At 40.4% G+C, this 19,221-nt stretch overlaps 2 protein-coding genes across 2 annotated transcripts; one reads left to right on the top strand and one right to left on the bottom strand.

The window, feature by feature from the left end:
- Window positions 1-4,694: 4,694 nt before the first annotated feature.
- Window positions 4,695-10,596, bottom strand: LOC148584115 (LAS seventeen-binding protein 3-like). The gene is made up of 4 exons (XM_088518745.1): window positions 10,474-10,596; window positions 10,304-10,384; window positions 5,014-5,209; window positions 4,695-4,894 (listed from the first exon to the last, which is right to left on the bottom strand). Exons 1-4 carry the CDS (start codon window positions 10,594-10,596, stop codon window positions 4,695-4,697), a joined length of 600 nt encoding a protein of 199 aa, XP_088374871.1.
- A 5,427-nt stretch (window positions 10,597-16,023) lies between these two features.
- On the top strand, window positions 16,024-18,282 carry LOC148584114 (uncharacterized). The gene is made up of 4 exons (XM_088518744.1): window positions 16,024-16,360; window positions 16,480-16,778; window positions 17,251-17,547; window positions 18,028-18,282. Exons 1-4 carry the CDS (start codon window positions 16,024-16,026, stop codon window positions 18,280-18,282), a joined length of 1,188 nt encoding a protein of 395 aa, XP_088374870.1.
- Window positions 18,283-19,221: the final 939 nt, after the last annotated feature.

Below are 19,221 nucleotides of genomic sequence, written 5' to 3'. Positions count from 1 at the left end.
GGTTGATGCAGTTGAAGAATTGTTAGCCGATGTATGTATGGGGACATTTGTTGATGCTAACATCGGAGAATCCTCTACTTCACAGGGCCCCACAACTGATAATCACGAACAAACAAGCTCCTTCTACCAATTTTGGGAAGATGGTTTACGAGAACTTTATCCAGGCTGCAAGAAATTTACACAAATTGCTTTTATACTGAAGATGCTTCATATAAAGGTGTTCTGCAACATGAGTAACAAGGCGTTTGATATGATGATTGACTTGATAAAGACGGCCCTCCCAGATGGAGAGACATTGCCATGCTCGTATAGAGAAGCAATACAGTTTAGGCGACACTTGGGATTCGGTTACGATAAGATACACGCATGCAAGAATGGTTGTGTGCTTTTTTGGAAAGAACATGCAGACAAAGTGGTATGCCCAAAGTGCAACAATTCAAGATGGATTGATAGCAAAGGCAGAAAATGTAATATTCCTCAAAAGGTCTTACGGTATTTCCCAATAAAATTGAGGTTACAACGGTTGTTTATGACAAAAGAAATGGCCAAGGAAATGCGGTGGCACAAAGAAGGTCGAGAAAATGATTGCAATACTCTCAGACACCCTGTCGATTCTATTGTATGGAAAGAGTTTGATAAAAGACATGAGTGGTTTGCAAGTGATTCCCGCAACGTGCGGCTTGGCTTAGCAAGTGATGGTTTCAACCCATATGGTAATATGAGTACAACATATAGCATATGGGCAGTAATGTTAACGGTGTACAATCTCCCTCTGTGGATGTGTATGAAGAGTCCAAATTTGATGTTGCCCCTTATTATCCCAGGGCCTTCAGATCCTGGAAAGAATATTGAAGTATATTTGCGGCCATTGGTTGATGACTTGAAAGATTTATGGAATGAAGGCATACGCGTGTACGATGCATCAAAGAAAGAGACATTTCAATTGCATGCGACATTACTATGGACTATAAATGATTTTCCCGCACATGGAAAATTATCTGGGTGGTCTACAATTGGAAAGCTTGCATGTCCAGTATGTAATAAGGATACATCGTTCAGGTATTTAAAGTATGGGCATAAGGTGTGCTTCATGTGTCATGGTCGGTGGCTTCCTCAAGAGCATCCATGGCGCAAAAGAAGAGATTTGTTCGATGGTACAGAGGAGCATAGATTGCAACCTGAAGAATTGTCTGGAAGTCAATTGTTGAAACAGCTAAGAGATGCTGAGGGTTTGCAATTTGGAAAAACAAGCGGGAGAAAGAGAAAGTACACAGATGTTGTGTTGAATTGGAAGAAGAGAAGTATTTTCTTTGAGTTGCCTTACTGGTCAAGCTTGAAACTACGTCATAATTTAGATGTAATGCATATTGAGAAGAACATATGTGAAAGTATCTTAGGTACGTTGATGAATATCGATGGGAAGACCAAGGACACAGTCAAGGCATGAAGAGATTTACAGTTGATGGGTATACGTAAAGAATTGCATGTGCAGCTAAATGGTGACACTTATAGGATGCCACTTGCGAAGTACATCTTGACAAGAGATGAGAAGAAGAGTTTATGTGAGTGGTTGAAAGGTGTTAAATTTCCTGACGGGTATGCATCTAACATTGGTCGATGTGTGAACAAGCTTCCTGGTAAAATTTCGGGTATGAAAAGCCACGATTGTCATGTCTTCTTACAGCGCTTGCTTCTTGTTGCAATTCGAAATTTCTCTACGTCGGAAATACGAACAACATTGACCGAGTTCAGTACATTTTTTACGCAGTTATGTGCACGGACATTGAAAGTTGATATCCTAAAACAAATGAAAGTCGACATTGTAATAATTTTATGCAAAATGGAAAAAATATTTCCGCCAGCTTTTTTTGATGTTATGATCCATCTAACACTTCATTTACCTCGGGAGGCCGAGCTTGCTGGTCCCGTACAAAACCGTTGGATGTATCCGTTCGAAAGAGAACTTGGAAGATATAAGAAGTGGACGCGTAACAAAGCACGTCCAGAGGGGTCGATTGTCGAGTGTTACTTAGCTGAGGAGAGCTTGACCTTCTGTTCCAGGTATCTTCGGGGGATTGAGACAAGATGGAACCGTGAACAAAGAAATGTTGACGTTGATGTTGTAGAAATAAGCCAGCGCTTGGATGTGTTCTCCCAACGAGTTCGGCCGTTAGGAGCAGCTAAATTAGTAACACTGGATGCTAATGATTTTGCTAGGGCACGATGGTATGTGCTTACCAACTGTAACGAAATGGCCTCATATTTGGAGTAAGTTTAGCAATGGCCTTTGTGTTTTACTTGTTACGACATGTTATAATTGTAGGGTTGATGATCATTTACCAATACGTTTATTTTTCATGCAGTAAACATTATAATATGATCAAAAGAGAAGGCGGCCGTGACATTGATAAAAAGCATGAGGCTAACTTTGAACGTTGGTTCCATAAATGTTTATACAGTAGTGGGCGTACTGCAGACAATGACTCAAAACAATTATATGATCTTGCATGTGGGCCTGATCATCATGTTAGATCGTATAGAGGTTGCATCGTGAATGGGGTTAGGTATCACACGAAAGAATGTGCAGAAACTCGTACTACCCAGAACAATGGTGTTTCTGTTTCAGGTGAGGACGAAACCTCAATAACGGAGTATTATGGTGAGTTAAAAAATATTCTAGAGTTACGTTACCCTGGCCAAAATCTCGTGTACTTGTTTGAGTGCGATTGGTGGGACACTAGGAGTGCAACAGGAGTACGAATGGACCAAGGCTTCACGATTGTGAATACTTCTCGTAAATGGTGTGAATCCGACCCGTTCATCTTAGCATGTCAAGCTTCACAAGTGTTTTACTTGGATGATCCCAAATTGGGTGGTAATTGGAAAGTGGTGCAGAAGTGGATCAATAGAGACATCTATGATATTCCAACAGTACAAAAGAGAGATAATACAAAAGATGACCAAAGACTCAATGATGACGTATACCAGGAAGGTGAATGTGTTGGGGGTAATATGGTCTTTGTTGATGAAGTGAATGTTGAAGCCTCCACTCAATTACGTAGAGATGATGCGACAATAGCAATTGACGAATTATATATTCAACTTGATGCAAGCATGTTTGCCAACGATAACTTGCCGAACGAGGACCATCATACAAACTTTGATGAGGAAGAGGAGTTATGTAGCGACAACGATATAGACTCTGAACACGAAGAGGACTCTGAACACGAACAATCATCTTCAAGTAACAGTGATACAGATTCTGAATATGAATCTGATGATGAAATGTGTTGAACACATAAGCTCACATTTGGTGTAAGTACAAAGTGTATTAACATCTTTAATGAAGTTGATGCTCTCTCTCTCTCTCTCTCTCTCTATATATATATATATATATATTGTGGTTTTTTTTTTTTTTTTTTACTAGCATGATTATTGTATGTTTGTCAAAAATATTGAACATGCTATATGGTAATAAATTGACTAATATAATTTTGTGGTTTTTGACTTGTTAGCAGATTGATCATAACAATGACAACAACAGGACGCAAACATGTTCCAGCAGCACGAGGCCTAGGCCGAGGCCAAGGTCAAGGTCGGGGCCTTATTGACGAGCATGAGAGTCCGACTCTCAATTCTGGGTTTGGTGATACAGATATGCAAGTGTCGCCCTCGCCCCCCCTCCTCCTCGAGTCAGTGGATGGGCATCCTTCGCATGAGTCTAATAATCCTATTCACTCAGTGGCAGGATTGCATTCACAGGGAGCCGCCCCTACTGCATCTTGTAAGTTCATGAATTTTATGTTTATGAACTGTTATTTTTGTATTATTTTGGTTTGTTATAGACATTTGACAATATACTTTTCCAAATATAACTTACTACGTTACCATGTTTTGCGTAATAGCTACCACGTCTGTCAGAAGTGTAAGGGGTAAGGCCAAGTGTAAGAAGTTGAGTAACCACGTACTTAAGAATGGTCCCTTAGTGCTAAACATCCCAAATAGACACCGGGCACCTGTAGGCGAGAATGCATCATGGTTTGCAAGCAAGATTGGGGAGATTATTCGTAACATGTGCAAACTCCATCACGGTGAATGGGAAAAGGTCCCAGCTGAAGAAAATAGCAAGTTGTTATTTCATGTTCAGGTATGAATATCAATGTAATGTTTAATAATAGGGAAAATTACAGTTTACCCCCCCAAAGTTGTCAGCGATTTGCAATTCCGCCTCCAAAGTTTCAATTTTTGCAATCCACCCCCCTAAAGTTTCAATTTTTTGCAATTCAGGCACTCCGTCAGTCAAACCCGCTTTGACTGACGGAACAGTGACCACGTGCGACGCACGTGGTCACTTTATGCGATTTAGTGCCCAAAATACCCCCATCAAGTGGTTACACCTTGACCCACGCCCAAACCCATCTGACCCACGCCCCGACCCTGCTGACCCAACTCCCAACCCAACCCAACCCAGACTTAAACTTAGTTAAAACAGCAAATAAACAAAACTGAAAAGGTTCAGGCATTCCGTCACGCACGAGGTTCACCTTGCTGACTCACGAGCGAAAGGGACCCGAGAGAGGTAGAACCCACCTCCGACAGCCACGCGACAAGCTACCCAACACCCACTCGAGATCAACCCAAAGTTCCATCTTTTGCGCATTTGTGTACGACGAGGTGAGTGAAAAAATCGATACTCAACTCCATCCAATCCCTCCTTCGATGTTCTGATACAAATCTGCAAGAGAACGATATAGAATGGCAGCAGCAGGCGGCCTTGGCAGGGAGCCAAGAAGTATATCTAATGCAGTCAATGACTGGCTGCCATAGAATCGAGAATTCTCCCTTGTGCGGGTGGTGACAATACTACCTTCAAATGAACAACCAACGAATGCACCTGCATGTTTCACAGAGAATCATATTCTGCAAGTACAAAGAAGGAACTACCAAAGAAAAAAAACAAGAAACAAGGAGGACTAGAATCAGACATAGGCATAAATCAAATAAATCATGCACCTTTGCTGCAGCTGTAAGTATAACAAGCAGCATAACCACCATCACCAGCTCTTACATCAGCTTCAGCTGCCCTTCCAACAATTCCCACTGCTGCACTCAAACCAGCTCCAACTGAAAGATGGATATTACCACTAAATGTCTTGACAGCATCAGTTGTTCTCAACACAATAATGAAATCTGTCAATTCTCCTCCAGCCTTTAAGGGGTTAAAAAAAAAAAAGGACAGAAGAACAGGAAGTTTTCAGTTTCTAGAAAGAGAAGAGAACACATTCAAAATCGACATCAAGTGGGTGTCGGGTAGCTTGTCGCGTGGCTGTCGGAGGTGGGTTCTACCTCTCTCGGGTCCCTTTCGCTCGTGAGTCAGCAAGGTGAACCTCGTGCATGACGGAATGCCTGAACCTTTTCAGTTTTGTTTATTTGCTGTTTTAACTAAGTTTAAGTCTGGGTTGGGTTGGGTTGGGGGTTGGGTCAGCAGGGTCAGGGCGTGGGTCAGATGGGTTTGGGCGTGGGTCAAGGTGTAACCACTTGATGGGGGTATTTTGGGCACTAAATCGCATAAAGTGACCACGTGCGTCGTACGTGGTCACTGTTCCGTCAGTCAAAGCGGGTTTGACTGACGGAGTGCCTGAATTGCAAAAAATTGAAACTTTAGGGGGGTGGATTGCAAAAATTGAAACTTTGGAGGCGGAATTGCAAATCGCTGACAACTTTGGGGGGGTAAACTGTAATTTTCCCTTAATAATATGTTTCGTATGGAAAATTAATGTGACACATTTTTTACCATTGTTTTCTTATCTATTATGTATCAGTCAAACTTCGCACTGAATATGGAACGATACGAGCACATCAAAGCTGTTGAACATAAATTGGGTCGTGCATATGCTAGGCTTTGTTCGAACTTGTATAGGGATCATTACAAGAAATATTTTGACGGCATTGATAAAGACGATGATGAGGGGATTGCCAAGGCTAAGGCTATTGGGAGGGAAAACCTGCTAGCAGGGTATGGTCCTCAACAGTGGAACCTAATATGTGACTCATTTGATGACGGTAAATGGAAGGTAAATATATATTATTATACTGATTAGAATATTCAAATTGATATAATTTGCATGCACTTGAAGACATTTTATGAATAATTGTGTTTTTTTTTTTTTTTCCAAATTTCATAGAAAAAGTCTGAACGAAATATAAAAAACAGAAGCAAATTGGAAACAAAGCACACAGCTGGGACTTGTTCATTTGTCAACGTCATTTACAAAAAGGTAAGTATCTCGTACCATAATTTAATGAAAGTAACGTTATTTAGTGTAAACTTTGATTATATGTATTATGTGTAGGAACAAGAAACAAAAGTGAAGCCTAATCCAGTTGAACTATATGAGGTTACCCATACAAGAAAAAAAGATAAATAGTTTGTGAACGACAAATGCAAAAGTCTATATGTAAGTAACTGTTTACGCTCCGATCATTAAGTTGATTAGTGAAGAACATGAATAGTAAACTTGCATGAAGTATATGTTAAACTAAGGCCAACTATGACTTGTGCAGCTTCAAATGCAAGAATTAACAACCAGTGAGGCCTTAGAGGAAGGCAATGTGGAGGGAACAAGTGTGGATAACCGAATGCAAGAAATAGTCACACAAGTACTAGGGGGCCGACGAGCTGGGCACGTTAGAGGAATGGGATGCGGTCTTATTCCTACCCCTTTAAGAACTTCATCTCAAGCGTTCACCCACTTCGACAACCACGATGAGTGTAGGAAAAGACAAGAAGATACTCAAAGCGAGCTTCAACAGACTAGAATCGAACTTCATCAGTACAGGGAGAATTTACAAGCTAACGTTGAGGAAACGAACAAATTGAAAGCCACTGTTGAGTTCTTAATGTCACGTATTGGAGGGTTAGTGAAACTCTACCTATGCATTAATTTTACAAAAACACACATACTAAGTAATCGTTAAAAAGCTTATTGATCATTATATGAAATTTTATTCTCTTAGGTCTGGAAGGAGCTTGCTTGGAGGTGCATCAAGTGAAGCCAACAATTGAGGGAGCTTTGGAATAACTTTATTTAGGATGTACTCTTTGATAGCATCTATTTGTGATATATTTTTTGATACTATGTATTTGGATAGTTGTTGGTACTTTCTATTTGCTAATGTGTATTTGACTATTTGTTGATCGTGATCTGTTTGGTAATGTATATTTGTTGGTACTTTTTATTTGGTTTATATTATATTAAGATATTCGCAAAATTTTTGGTTCAACAACTTTTGAGTTAGTAAATCTCCCTTGACATGGTTATCAAGGTTAAAGAACTTTGAGTAAACAATGCAATGGAGTAATAATATCTTTCTAAATTTTATTTTTAAGTGTATGCAGGATGACAAGAGTACAAGAAAGTTAAACCACCCAAGCAGGTTCTCGCTTTAATATATTTCATGAAGAAACACATTTTTAGTATCTCTTTCTCTATCATTTTGGGTTTCATTTTAATTGTCTTTGATATTATATATTGGTTCATTGTGGTAGATTACTCAAATTGCTTATGAGGATGAATTGGTAAGGAAGAGAATGCAGATAAGTACTTTATTTTGGTTTTTGGAATTTTGCTGCCCATGGATTGTAAAACATATATTTAATAGTTTTCTCCCTTGGCAGGTTTGGTTAATGGGGCAGTTCTCACATATTTTTTATGATTTTGATGAGGTTAGTCATTTTGAGTTATGTTTCTTGTGGGCATTTAGATTAGTTTGATTATTTCATATATTAATTGATTCATCAAACAATGTTGTTGTGTACTTAAACATAAATGCAATGTTTCTTATAGAGGTACTCTACGTGCATTTTATTTGCCCATGCATGGAGTTATGTTTCTCCGGATAAGTTTTCCTGCTGAATTCTTTTAGTGTTGGTTTCTTCATAGTGAACCCTTTTTTTTTTTGCCTCAATCTTGTTATTAGGCGCACAGTGCTTATCATGGTGTTGGCATTGTGAAATTGATGAGCCGTAGCAGTAGATATATAGCTATGCATGCATCCCTAGCTAGTGGACAAATTGACATATGTTTGATTCATGAGGTTCTTATTACTAGCAATTAATTAGATAGTTATCTTTGTGAGCTGTTACTGATTCTACTGATATGCACATCTAAGGTATCTTTTAATTTGCACGGGCCTCATGGTGTTTTGAGTCATCTGAAATACCTGATTGAGACAAAGGGTTCGGCTGTTATTTGTGTCGCAGAGGGAGTACGGCAGGTGAGTTACGTAAGGAATTCATATTTTCGCTTTTGGGTTGAATACTATTAATTGATCAGGTGATTTAAATTGTGCAGTTCTTTTTTGGCTTCATGAAATACTGTGAAAAACTGCATGTGTTCATTTCATTGCATTGCATAGATCTTATAACTTCTTCATTATATTTTTCCCCAAGATGAAGAGTAAAATTCAGTATGTCATTGTTTTTTGATGCAGAATTTTCTTCAGAAAACTAATGCTAAAGATGCGTCTGGGAACATTGTATTTGGAGATTTCGGTGTCCACATTCAACAAAAGGTTGGTGGTTGTATTTTGACTAATTTCATGTGGTCTTCATCTCTCCATGACTCTTGAGACAAGTTAAGTGGGTTGATAAATAATGAGCTGACTGAAAGTCTAATTTTTAACATCAGTTCATATGTGTTGCATGGATAAGAATGGACTGCAGTTTGGCATTTTAGTTGTCATTTGTCAGAGTTACAAATATCATATATTTAAGCCTTCAAGATCTTACTATATTAGTGACTCTTTTTGCTAAGACTAGTCAGTTGACTTTTGATGTTATTTGTGTGAATTGTTCTTCACTTGAACTGGAAATCATTAGAAAACCTACTGATGCTGCGATCGATCGCACTCTCCAAGTGCGATCGATCCCAAAATTTCGAAAACCTACTAATGCTGCGATCGATCGCACTTGGAGTGCGATCGATCGCAAATTTCCGAAAACCTACTGATGTTGCGATCGATCGCACTTGGAGAGTGCGATCGATCCCAAAATTTCGAAAACCTACTGATGCTGCGATCGATCGCACTTGGAGTGCGATCGATCGCCAAATTTTGAAAACCTACTGATGTTGCGATCGATCGCACACTTGTGTGCGATCGATCGCAGTTTTTTTTTTTTTTTTTTGATTTTGTAGGACCATTAGGGTCGACATTTGTGGACCCTAATGGTCAACTATCAGCGTCCACTTTTGAAGTGGATACTGATAGTCAATTTTTTTTTAATATTTTTGGACCATTAGCGTCCACAAATGTGGACGCTAATGGTCGACTATTAGCGTCGACTAATTCTTTTGTGTACATCATCTTTAGAGTCAAAACATGCGTTTTTTAGGGTCGATAAAGTGGACGCTAAAAGTCATCATTAGGGTCGACTCTAAGTAGACGCTGATAGTTAGTTTTTTTTTAATTTTTTAGGACCATTAGCGTCCACTTTGTGGACGCTAATGGTTAACTATCAGCGTCCACTTTGATTTGGACGCTAATAGTTATTATTATTTTTTTTAAAAAGGGCCATTAGGGTCCATAAAGTCGACCCTAATGGTTAACTAAAAGTGGACGCTAATGCTTGACTATTAGGGTCGACTTTCGCTTCCGCTTACATCATCTTTAGGGTCCAAACATTGCGACTTTTAGGGGCGATAAAGTGGACGCTAAAAGTGATCATTAGGGTCGACTTTTAAGTGGACCCTGATAATCAGACATTTGATCATTAGGGTCGGACTATTAGCGTCGACACCTTTAGGGTCGAAAAGTGGACGCTGTTGCCAACAGCGTCCACTTTAGGACCTTTAGGGGCGACTTAGTCGCCCCTAAAGACCTAATTTCTTGTAGTGCTAATTCCCACCAAATTGATGTATTTGGAGGGTCATGTATCGAAAGTCAATAAAGCCAGACAAGCCTCATGGCCCAAAGATCTATCAAACTCATTATAGGCTAAGTCCACATGGAGGCCGTCATTGAAGCCCGACAGCTGGTCAGCCTCTAGGGCATACTAGTCTTATACTGAGGATAGATCAGTCATCTCAGATAATAGATATCTGTTATCCCCACATAAACGAGATAGAATATTATTCAGATTCAAACAGTCATCTACATCTATCGAGATACAAGCCAATTGTCAACACCTGAATCATCCACATTTGACCAAGAACTACTCTGGCCTTCCTATCTAACGCTACCAAAGTTCAAACTACTTATCTCATAATCTTAGAATACTAAGATCATGGGGTAGCTAACAAACTCTATCCTTCGCGAATAGCTGCCCAGCAGATATCCAGGGATAAGAGAGCCAAAGCGTGCGGGGAACAAACTCTACTTCATCCTATAAATACAGGTCGTAACTTAAACCAAAGGTAAGCGCAACTCTTGCTCTCGAACTTTTGTTGCTTATATACTCTTTCCTCAAAATACTGACTTAGGCATCAGAGCTTCCCCCGCCGAAACACCACTGGTTGCTCTGATCCTTGTTCTTTGCTTTTCTATGCAACCCGACGCGTCCTTGGACACCGCAGCACTACTCGGAATCTGTGCCATGTCACTTCAGAAAATTGTGCATCAATAGTTTGGTGCCATCTGTGGGGACTCGATTTTGATCAATTCTTACCATCTATAAATCCGATATGATGACTACATGTTCCCATCCTCAACCGGAGAATCAAGCTGGTGCACACGCCTCCCAATCTCGCCGATTTCATGAAACACATGACTGAATCCATGAATGCACTGAAGAAGTAGAATGAAGATCTCGCTTCAAGGCTCACGATCGCCGAAGGCCGTAATAATCGGAGGAAAAGGCGAGCAAAAGAGCGTGAAGAGAGGCGTGAAAAAGAGAGACGCGAAGAGATTCGCATAGGAAAGTGGGCTGAAAACCATCAAGAAGATGATGAGAGTTCTGTTCATGGCAACCATCATACGACTGTCCAAAATAAGAGATCTCACCATGCTAGGCATAACGAGACCAATGTTAATGCTGAAGTACAAGACCTCAAGAGGAAGTACGACGGGATGGCTCGCCAGATGGTTGATGGTGGAGACAAGTCGATGGCAAGAGAGCTCATGGAGAACACCAATTTATCTTTTACTGAGCGTGTAATGAGCTACCCGTTACCTAACAAGTTCAAAATGCCTCGTATAAAGGCATACGATGGTAGCGGAGATTCTGTGGAACATATAGAAAGCCTTCGTGTGCATTTCATCCTCCATGGTACCCTAGACGAGATCTCATGTAGGACGTTCCCCCTAACCTTAGAGGGAGTAGCCAAAGAATGGTTTGCAAGACTTCCTGCTAAGTCAATTGATGACTTCAAGACCTTGGGATGTCTCTTCCGAAGTCAGTTCATGGCAACCCAGAAGAGAAAGAAGAACTGTGCTTACTTGCTTTCCCTTGTTCAAGGAAAAGACGAGTCCTTGAAGGACTATATGCTCAAGTTCAACAAGGAAAAATTGACTGTAGAAAGCCCGGATGAGCAAACTGTGCTCTCGGCTTTGATGCAAGGGGTAAGAGCAAAAGGGCCACTGATGGCCGAATTAGCGAAGAAGTCTACGTATATGGCCCGTCGCCAATTTTTAAACAAGGCTGAAGAGTACATCAACCAGGAAGAAACCGTTGGATCCCTCATGAAATCTAAAAAGGAGATGACCCAAGTCAAGACTAGCAGTGACAAGGTGGTATCGGCTAACTCTAAGAAAAAGTCAGAGAAGAACCCGAAGAAACTGGGAAGAAAGGCCATTCGACATACGAAGGTTGATGCTCAGCACCAACTCAGCAAATTCACTCCACTAAACACTAGTATGACCGAGGTGTTAATGGAGATCAGAAGAGATCCTACTTTTAGATGGCCGATAAAAATGAGAGGTCCCTGGCGAAATGTGATTTGCATAAGTATTGCGAATACCATAATGACCGAGGCCACATGACCGAGGAGTGTATTACTCTGCATCAGGAGATTGAAAATTTCATCAAGAACGGCAGACTAGTGAGATTCCTAGAAAGGGAGAGAAATAGGGGGAGAAACCATCAAGATCCCTTATTGCTGGAAAACCAAGAAGCCCGTGGAGGACAAGATATGAGGTAGCGTCAGGATGCTAGCCCAAGAGAGGATTGTATGCACAACCAATAAACCATTGGCAGGCAGAGCCGAGGCAAAATTGAGACGTGCTTCAACCTCAGAACCAAGATGTAGTAGGAGAAATCCACATTATCGTAGGTGGGATAGCTGGTGGAGGAGAATCTAGCTCGGCTAGGAAAGCTCATGCGAGAAGAATGCAGACCGAAGAGGTTTTCTTTCTTGAAAGACCTTCTAAGGCCCCAAAGCATGATTCAATGATCCTGACATTTTCATAAGAGGATGCCAAGGAGTGGTGATGCCATAACGATGAGTTGGTGGTAACAGTGATCGTGGCAAACCATGTGATCCACCGAATTCTAGTGGACAATCAAAGTTCGGCTGATATCCTATATTGGCCAGTGTTGTGCAAATTTATATTAACTCGCAAGTGCACGAATCGATTATAATTAATGGATTGAAAGTACGAGGTCGATCCCACAGATAATTGTATTTTTGAAAGAGCAATTTAAATCTAAAGTAATTTAATCTTAACCTAGTTCCAAAAGGGTTTTGAATTTTGGGGTTTGAAATTGAAACAACTAAACATAAAATAAATAAACTAAGTAAATCAATAGATAAAGGTACTAAGGGAGCGGAATTCACACTCACCGAATCATAACAACATACTCTATATTCATCAATATTAATCCGAAGTTCTCACAATTTAAATATTATATATATATATATATATATATATATATATATATATATATATATATATATATTACTATGCTTCAAATAATTAATCAAAACAATCACATGTATCCATTCATTGCACAAATCATAAGAGGAATCCAAATTTAATTAAAACATCAGATGTATCCGAAGAACAAATCACAAGGGATATCCAATTTTTAGGTATATAAAACCAAGCAATCAATCATGTGAAATTATCCTAAATTATTAAGTGTATCCTTGAATCACAACAAAATATCCAAGATTCATTCAACACAATTGAAAACAAGTAAAACAATTGAAATATAAAACCAATAAAATTGGAATAATAAAACTTACAATAAAACGATATTGTTCTTCATCGGTGAGGCTTCATCCCCAACCTTCGTTGAGAATTTAGCTTCACATGATTATGAAACTAAAACCTAAACCTAAACCTAAAGAAAAACTAAACTAAAAAAAAAAAAAAAAAAAAGCTATGGATTACATTCTGCCTCCAAAATTGTATTCCAAAACTAGTCTCTCAAAATTCTATATGCAGGCGGTCTATTGATAGGCTTAGGAGAGTCCTAGAAGCTCTAGTAATCCTAGGAAAATAGTAGGTCTGTCTCCCAGTCCCAAAATAAGATTGAAAACTCAATTAGGCTTGGAAAATAAGTCTTTCCCGCCAGCTATCAGACAGGTGCGCTCGAGCGCATGGCCAGTGTGCTCGATCACACTCGGGCATATGAATCCTCTCTTGCGGGGTATTGCGTGCACGCTGGTGGTATGCTTGTGGTCATGGGTGCGCTATTAAGTGCTAAAATATTCATATTTTCAACCCTTAACTTGCATGTTTTAATCCTTTGATTTTAGTTAATTAGGTCATTTTAATTCCTTTTTGTGTTTTCCATACTTTTGTAGGCTTTTGGAAGAAAATGAAGTAAATCTGGAAGATTTGGACTCAAAGAGAGAAGAAGGGAAAAATGGGAGTCCCCTGACACTGCGATCGAACACAGGATACCTGCGATCGAGCGCAGTACCAAAGAAGATACAGCACGAAGCAGGCCATGAGCGATCGAGCGCATAACAAAAGGGGATCAATCACAAACCTGCAATCGATCGCACACAGGCTGCGATCAATCGCACCTGTGTGCAGGAGACATATCAAGTGGTGGCTAGATTGTCTTTCTTTCCATATTAGGGTTTTCCAACTCCCAATTGTAATAGGGTTGAAACCCTACGAAATTCCTAGGTTTACTAGTTTGCCAAGTACTTCTAAAACCTATAAATAAACCCTTAAACCTCTAGAATAGGTATACTTTGTAAGGAGAAGAATTGGAGCTCTTCAAGTTCAAGTCTCGGGTTTATTCTTTTATTTTCTTTTCCTTATTTTATGAAGATGTTTAACATTAATTCTATGTGTAGCTAATTTATTTAGTCGGGCTAGATTGAAGCCCTAGTTATGTTTTGTTAATATTCAATATTGGCGCCTTTGAGATGATCTTGTTATGATGTCTAACTTAATTAATACCTAGTTTCATGAATTCCTCATATGTGTGTGCCTGATCAACATGTGCATGTGGTATGGACTAGTTAGTTAAATCAATTTGGATGACCGAGTCCTGGGTTTAACATAAGTAACAAAAGAATCCACACCGCGATTCTTGGGTTAATCAACATGGGGAACCGGGAGTAGACACCCATACCCTAAGCCTCATGTGTTCGTCGATTTCCACAGTTTTATGCTTTCTTAAAGAACAACTTAGTAAGTAACAAAAGAATCCACACCGCGATTCTTGGGTTAATCAACATGGGGAACCGGGAGTAGACACCCATACCCTAAGCCTCATGTGTTCGTCGATTTCCACAGTTTTATGCTTTCTTAAAGAACAACTTAGTAGACATCCATGTTAAATCCTTTAAGAAAGAAAAGAATTAGAGTATACACCTATGCCTAATTCGTTGCTTAGGGAAATCAATAGCTTAAGGAGTAGACACCCATGCCCTTAGGTTGACAAACATTAGATATTCATAACATGATCAAAACATTAGCATATTGATATATTAGCTAAATATAATTAGTGGTGGATATCAAAGCCATTCCTTTTTATCATTATCAATTTAAATCCAATCTTTTGTTTTATTTTACTTTGGGAATTTAATTTAGACAAAACTCAGCAGTCCTCCTGGGAATGACGCCGTATTTGCACACTATGCTACTATGTTGACCTTATGCACTTGCAGGTAAAACGTACAATTATTTATCTATTAATTTAGGTAGATATTTGGAACAACATGCGCTCGAGCGCAGACCACCTGGGATCGAGTGCACATGCGCTCGAGCATCAGAAGGTGCGCTAGATCCCACTTCCTGAATGCTCTTTTTTTTTACTTTTCTTCAAGACTTAGCAATTTTCTCTTTAACGCTATAGCTTTTCTTCAACGACCTATAAATCACTAAAAACACAAAACTAAAACAAAACATTAGATAATGAAACAGCTAAAGGATTAACTAATGTAAATTAAGAGGCCCAAATATACCATATTTGGCACTCATCATCCAACTTTCAAACAAATGGGCGTTGATCGGAACAGAATCATACCGTTTGGCTCACCTCTAATCGGATTTGAAGGAGACCAAGTACAACCCATAGGGCTCATTTCTCTCCTTGTGATAGCAGGGACAGCCCCCAAAAAACACACGGTCATGGTGGATTTCCTAGTAGTTGACCGATCGTCTGCTTACAATGCAATAATTGGTCGGCCAACCTTGAATAAGTTTAAGGCTGCAACTTTAACCTACCATTTGAAGATTAAATTCCCAACTGAAGAGGGAGTCGAGGAAGTCAAAGGAGACCAGAAATGTTGCAACACTTCTTTGAAGAAGCCCTTGGAATCCACACCTCTTACAGTCGGCACTGTGGGAAGCAAGAAAAAAGAACCAAAAGGTGAGCCAGCCGAGCCACTAGAAGACGTACTTGTAGCAAATGGCAAAGTGGTGAGGATTGACTCGCAACTCAGTTCAGAGGTCCGAGAAGGCCTCACCACTTTTCCCAAAAACAACCTAGAAGTGTTCGCCTGGACACACGAAGACATGCTAGTAATTAACCCTAAAGATATACTCCACCAACTCAATGTGGACCTGACGATGAAACCGGTGAAGCAAAAGAGAAGGAAATTCGCTCCATAGCGAAATATGGCGATCGCTGAAGAGGTGGAGAAATTACTCAAGGCTCGGTTCATTGAGGAAGTATATTATCCCGATTGGTTAGCCAATGTTATGTTGGTAAAAAAATTCAATGGGAAATGGAGAATGTGCGTAGACTTCACCGACCTCAACAAAGCTTGTCCAAAAGACAGCTTCCCTTTACCACTCATTGATGCATTCGTAGACTCAACAGCTGGGTATAGTTTGCTTTGCTTTATGGATGTTTTTTCTGGTTATAACCAGATCTACATGCACCCAAAAGATAGAGAGAAGACTGCATTCATCACGGACCGAGGCCTGTACTGCTCCAAAGTCATGCCCTTTGGTCTAAAAATTGCAGGGGTGACATACCAGAGGTTGGTGAACAAGATGTTCCAAGAACAGATTAGATGGAACATGGAAGTCTATATGGATGACATGCTCGTCAAAAGCGTGTTACCATAGGATCATTTACACGACCTGCAAGAGACGTTCTAGACGTTGAAGCAGTATGGGATGAAGTTGAATCCAGCGAAGTGTGCATTCGGAATATCTTCTGGGAAATTCCTCAATTACATGGTGTCAAACCGGGGATTCGAAGCCAACCACGAAAAGATCCAGGCAGTCTTGAACATGCAATCCCTAAGGAATACGAAGCAACTCCAACAGTTGACTGGCAGGATTACGACATTAAATCGGTTCAGCTCTTGGTGAACAGACAAATGTCTCCCATTTTTCAAGATCCTGAGAAAAGCATTCGAATGGTTCGAGGAATGCGAGCAAGCTTTTGAGCAGCTTAAGGAATATTTGATCAGCCCGCCTTTGTTGAGCAGAACAATTCTCGAAGAAGAGTTGTATCGATACTTAGTCATTTCTCCAACAGCGGTTAGTGCAACCCTTGTTCGAGAAGAAGAGAGCCTACAGAAACCCGTATACTTCATCAGTAGAGCTTTGAGAGGAGCCAAAGAGACATATCCTTATATGGAAAAGCCTTCTTTCGCTTTAACCATTGCATCGAGGAAACTCCGGTCATACTTCCAAGCTCATATCATAAGGGTTCTAACCGAGTATCAGCTCAAAAAGATACTATGAAAGCTAGATCTATCTGGTAAATTAGCTAACTGTGCAATTGAACTCAGTGAGTTCGACATCAAGTTTCTTCCTCGGAACGCCATTAAAGGTCAGGCATTGGTGGACTTTCTGGCATAATTCACTAATCTACCAAACACAGAACAGTGGCCAAAGGATGAGACTTGGGTTATTTACGTGGATGGATCGTCCACAAGAAGACACGGTGGAGCTGGAGTGGTGTTGATCACTCCAGAAGGTGAAGAGTTGTGTAACTCCTTGAAGCTGGAATTCAAGACTACCAACAACGAAGCTAAGTACGAAGCAATCCTAGCAGGACTCAGCCTAGCTCACGAAATGGGAGCAGAATTCATCGAATTGCGAAGTGACTCTCAAGTGATTGTCGGGCATATCCGAGGAGAGTTCAAAACCAAGGGAGACAAGATGAAGTTGTTCTTGTCAAAGGTACAGGATCTACAAATTTTTTTCAAAAAATTCTGCATCTTGAAGATCCCAAGGGAAGAGAACAAAAGGACAGACCATCTAGCTCGAATAGTGTCAGGAATAAAAGACAGTATAGAAAAATCCAAGGAACCAATCCAGATCCTTTCACAACCTACCACAACCGAGGCAGTCTCAGTCTCAACGACAAAAGCAATGCTCGAATGGCAAATGGGATAAAGGAATACCTAGAGAAAGGAATCCTTCCATTAGAAAAGAGGTCAACAATCCAAATGAGGACTAAAGCTGCCAGATTCACCAAAGTAAACGAGACCTTATACAAAAGAGGTTTCATGTTACCACTTCTAAAATGCATCTCCAAAGGAAGAAGGTGATTACATCCTTCGCGAAATCCATGAAGGTATATGCGGCAGTCATTCAGGAGCAAGGGTATTGGCACATAAAGTAGTCCGGGCAGGCTTCTATTGGCCTAATATGTTTTAGGACTCAGTGAAGACGATCAAAAATTGTGAGAAGTGCCAACGCTTCACCAACATTACCAAGCAACCCCCTAAAGAGTTGAGCTCTATCTCCTCACCATGGCCCTTCTCACAATGGGGGGTAGACGTAGTAGGACCGCTACCTCATGGAAAGGGGGGTGTTTGGTTTGCAATTGTAGATGTGGATTACTTCACCAAGCGGACAGAAGCGAAGGCCCTAGTGAACATCACAGCCAAGAGTATAGAGCGGTTCTTGTGAAAAAAGTGTCATATGCCGCTATGGCACTCTGCACGCATTCATCACGGACAATGGAAAGCAATTCGACTGTGATTCATTTCGAGAATGGTGTGCCAAACTCCACATAAGAAACTACTTCTCGTCTCCTGGCATCCCCAGGCAAATGGGCAAGTTAAAATCACCAACAAAACAACCTTCAAAATTTTGAAGAAAAAGCTTGGTGATCACAAGGGAGATAGGGCCAAAGACCTCCTAGAAGTTCTATGGGCATGTTGAACTACCAAAAGAACTCCAACCGAGGAGACTCCATACGCCCTAACTTTTGTTACCGAGGCAGTCATCCTAGCTGAAGTGGAGTCTGAAAGTTTCCGAGTAGAAACCTTTCGGCCCGATACCAATGACGAAGGCCTTCGGCTACATTTGGACTTGCTACTGGAGAACCTGGATCAGGCCCAAGTAACCATGTCAGCATACCAGGAAAGGGTGGCTTGGTTCATCAATAAGAGGGTTAAACATCGAAGCTTCAAAGTTGGAGATATGGTTTTGCGAAAGGTTACTATCGCTACCAAAGACCCAACCAAAGGCAAGCTAGCTCCCAATTGGGAAGGACCCTACAAGGTGGTCGAATGCCGAAGAGCGGGAACATATCACCTAGAAGGGAAAGCACTCCCCAGGCCATGGAACGCTGAACACCTTAAGAAGTATTTTGTCTAAGTTATTTTAATTTCGTAAAGGAGATTTATTTTTTTGTAATTCTCATTTCATTAAATAAAAAATCTCCTGAAGTTACAGTAGCATTCAAAATCTCCAAAGAACATAGTCAAAGAGACTCCTCGGTGAAATATAGCCAAGAAACATTCCTCAAGAACAACTCGGTGAGATACTTAAGGCGCTTTCCCGAGGATGTTTGCGAGTCACAGCCTAAGAGGCTCTCCATACGTTACAAAATGAACTTTGGGA

This window comes from Corylus avellana, chromosome 8 (assembly GCF_965113065.1).
Source record: "Corylus avellana chromosome 8, dhCorAvel1.hap1.2, whole genome shotgun sequence".
In the NCBI taxonomy this organism is placed as follows: Eukaryota; Viridiplantae; Streptophyta; class Magnoliopsida; order Fagales; family Betulaceae; genus Corylus; species Corylus avellana.
Note: the sequence above shows the minus strand (reverse complement) of the source record. Positions and strands in the feature narration are given on the sequence as shown.

Bases quoted from the DNA above. Each gene is read 5' to 3' on its own strand.
- LOC148584115 (XM_088518745.1), bottom strand. From the start codon at position 10,596: ATGGCACAGATTCCGAGTAGTGCTGCGGTGTCCAAGGACGCGTCGGGT. The intron at 10,385-10,473 runs GTATTTTGAGGA...CTGTATTTATAG, and splicing joins AAGCTCTGATGCCTAAGTCA to GATGAAGTAGAGTTTGTTCC. The intron at 5,210-10,303 runs GTTTGTTAGCTA...AACCCCTTAAAG, and splicing joins AGCTATTCGCGAAGGATAGA to GCTGGAGGAGAATTGACAGA.
- LOC148584114 (XM_088518744.1), top strand. From the start codon at position 16,024: ATGGCGATCGCTGAAGAGGTGGAGAAATTACTCAAGGCTCGGTTCATT. The intron at 16,361-16,479 runs GTCTAAAAATTG...GTGTTACCATAG, and splicing joins CTCCAAAGTCATGCCCTTTG to GATCATTTACACGACCTGCA. The intron at 16,779-17,250 runs GTTCGAGGAATG...AACACAGAACAG, and splicing joins CTGAGAAAAGCATTCGAATG to TGGCCAAAGGATGAGACTTG.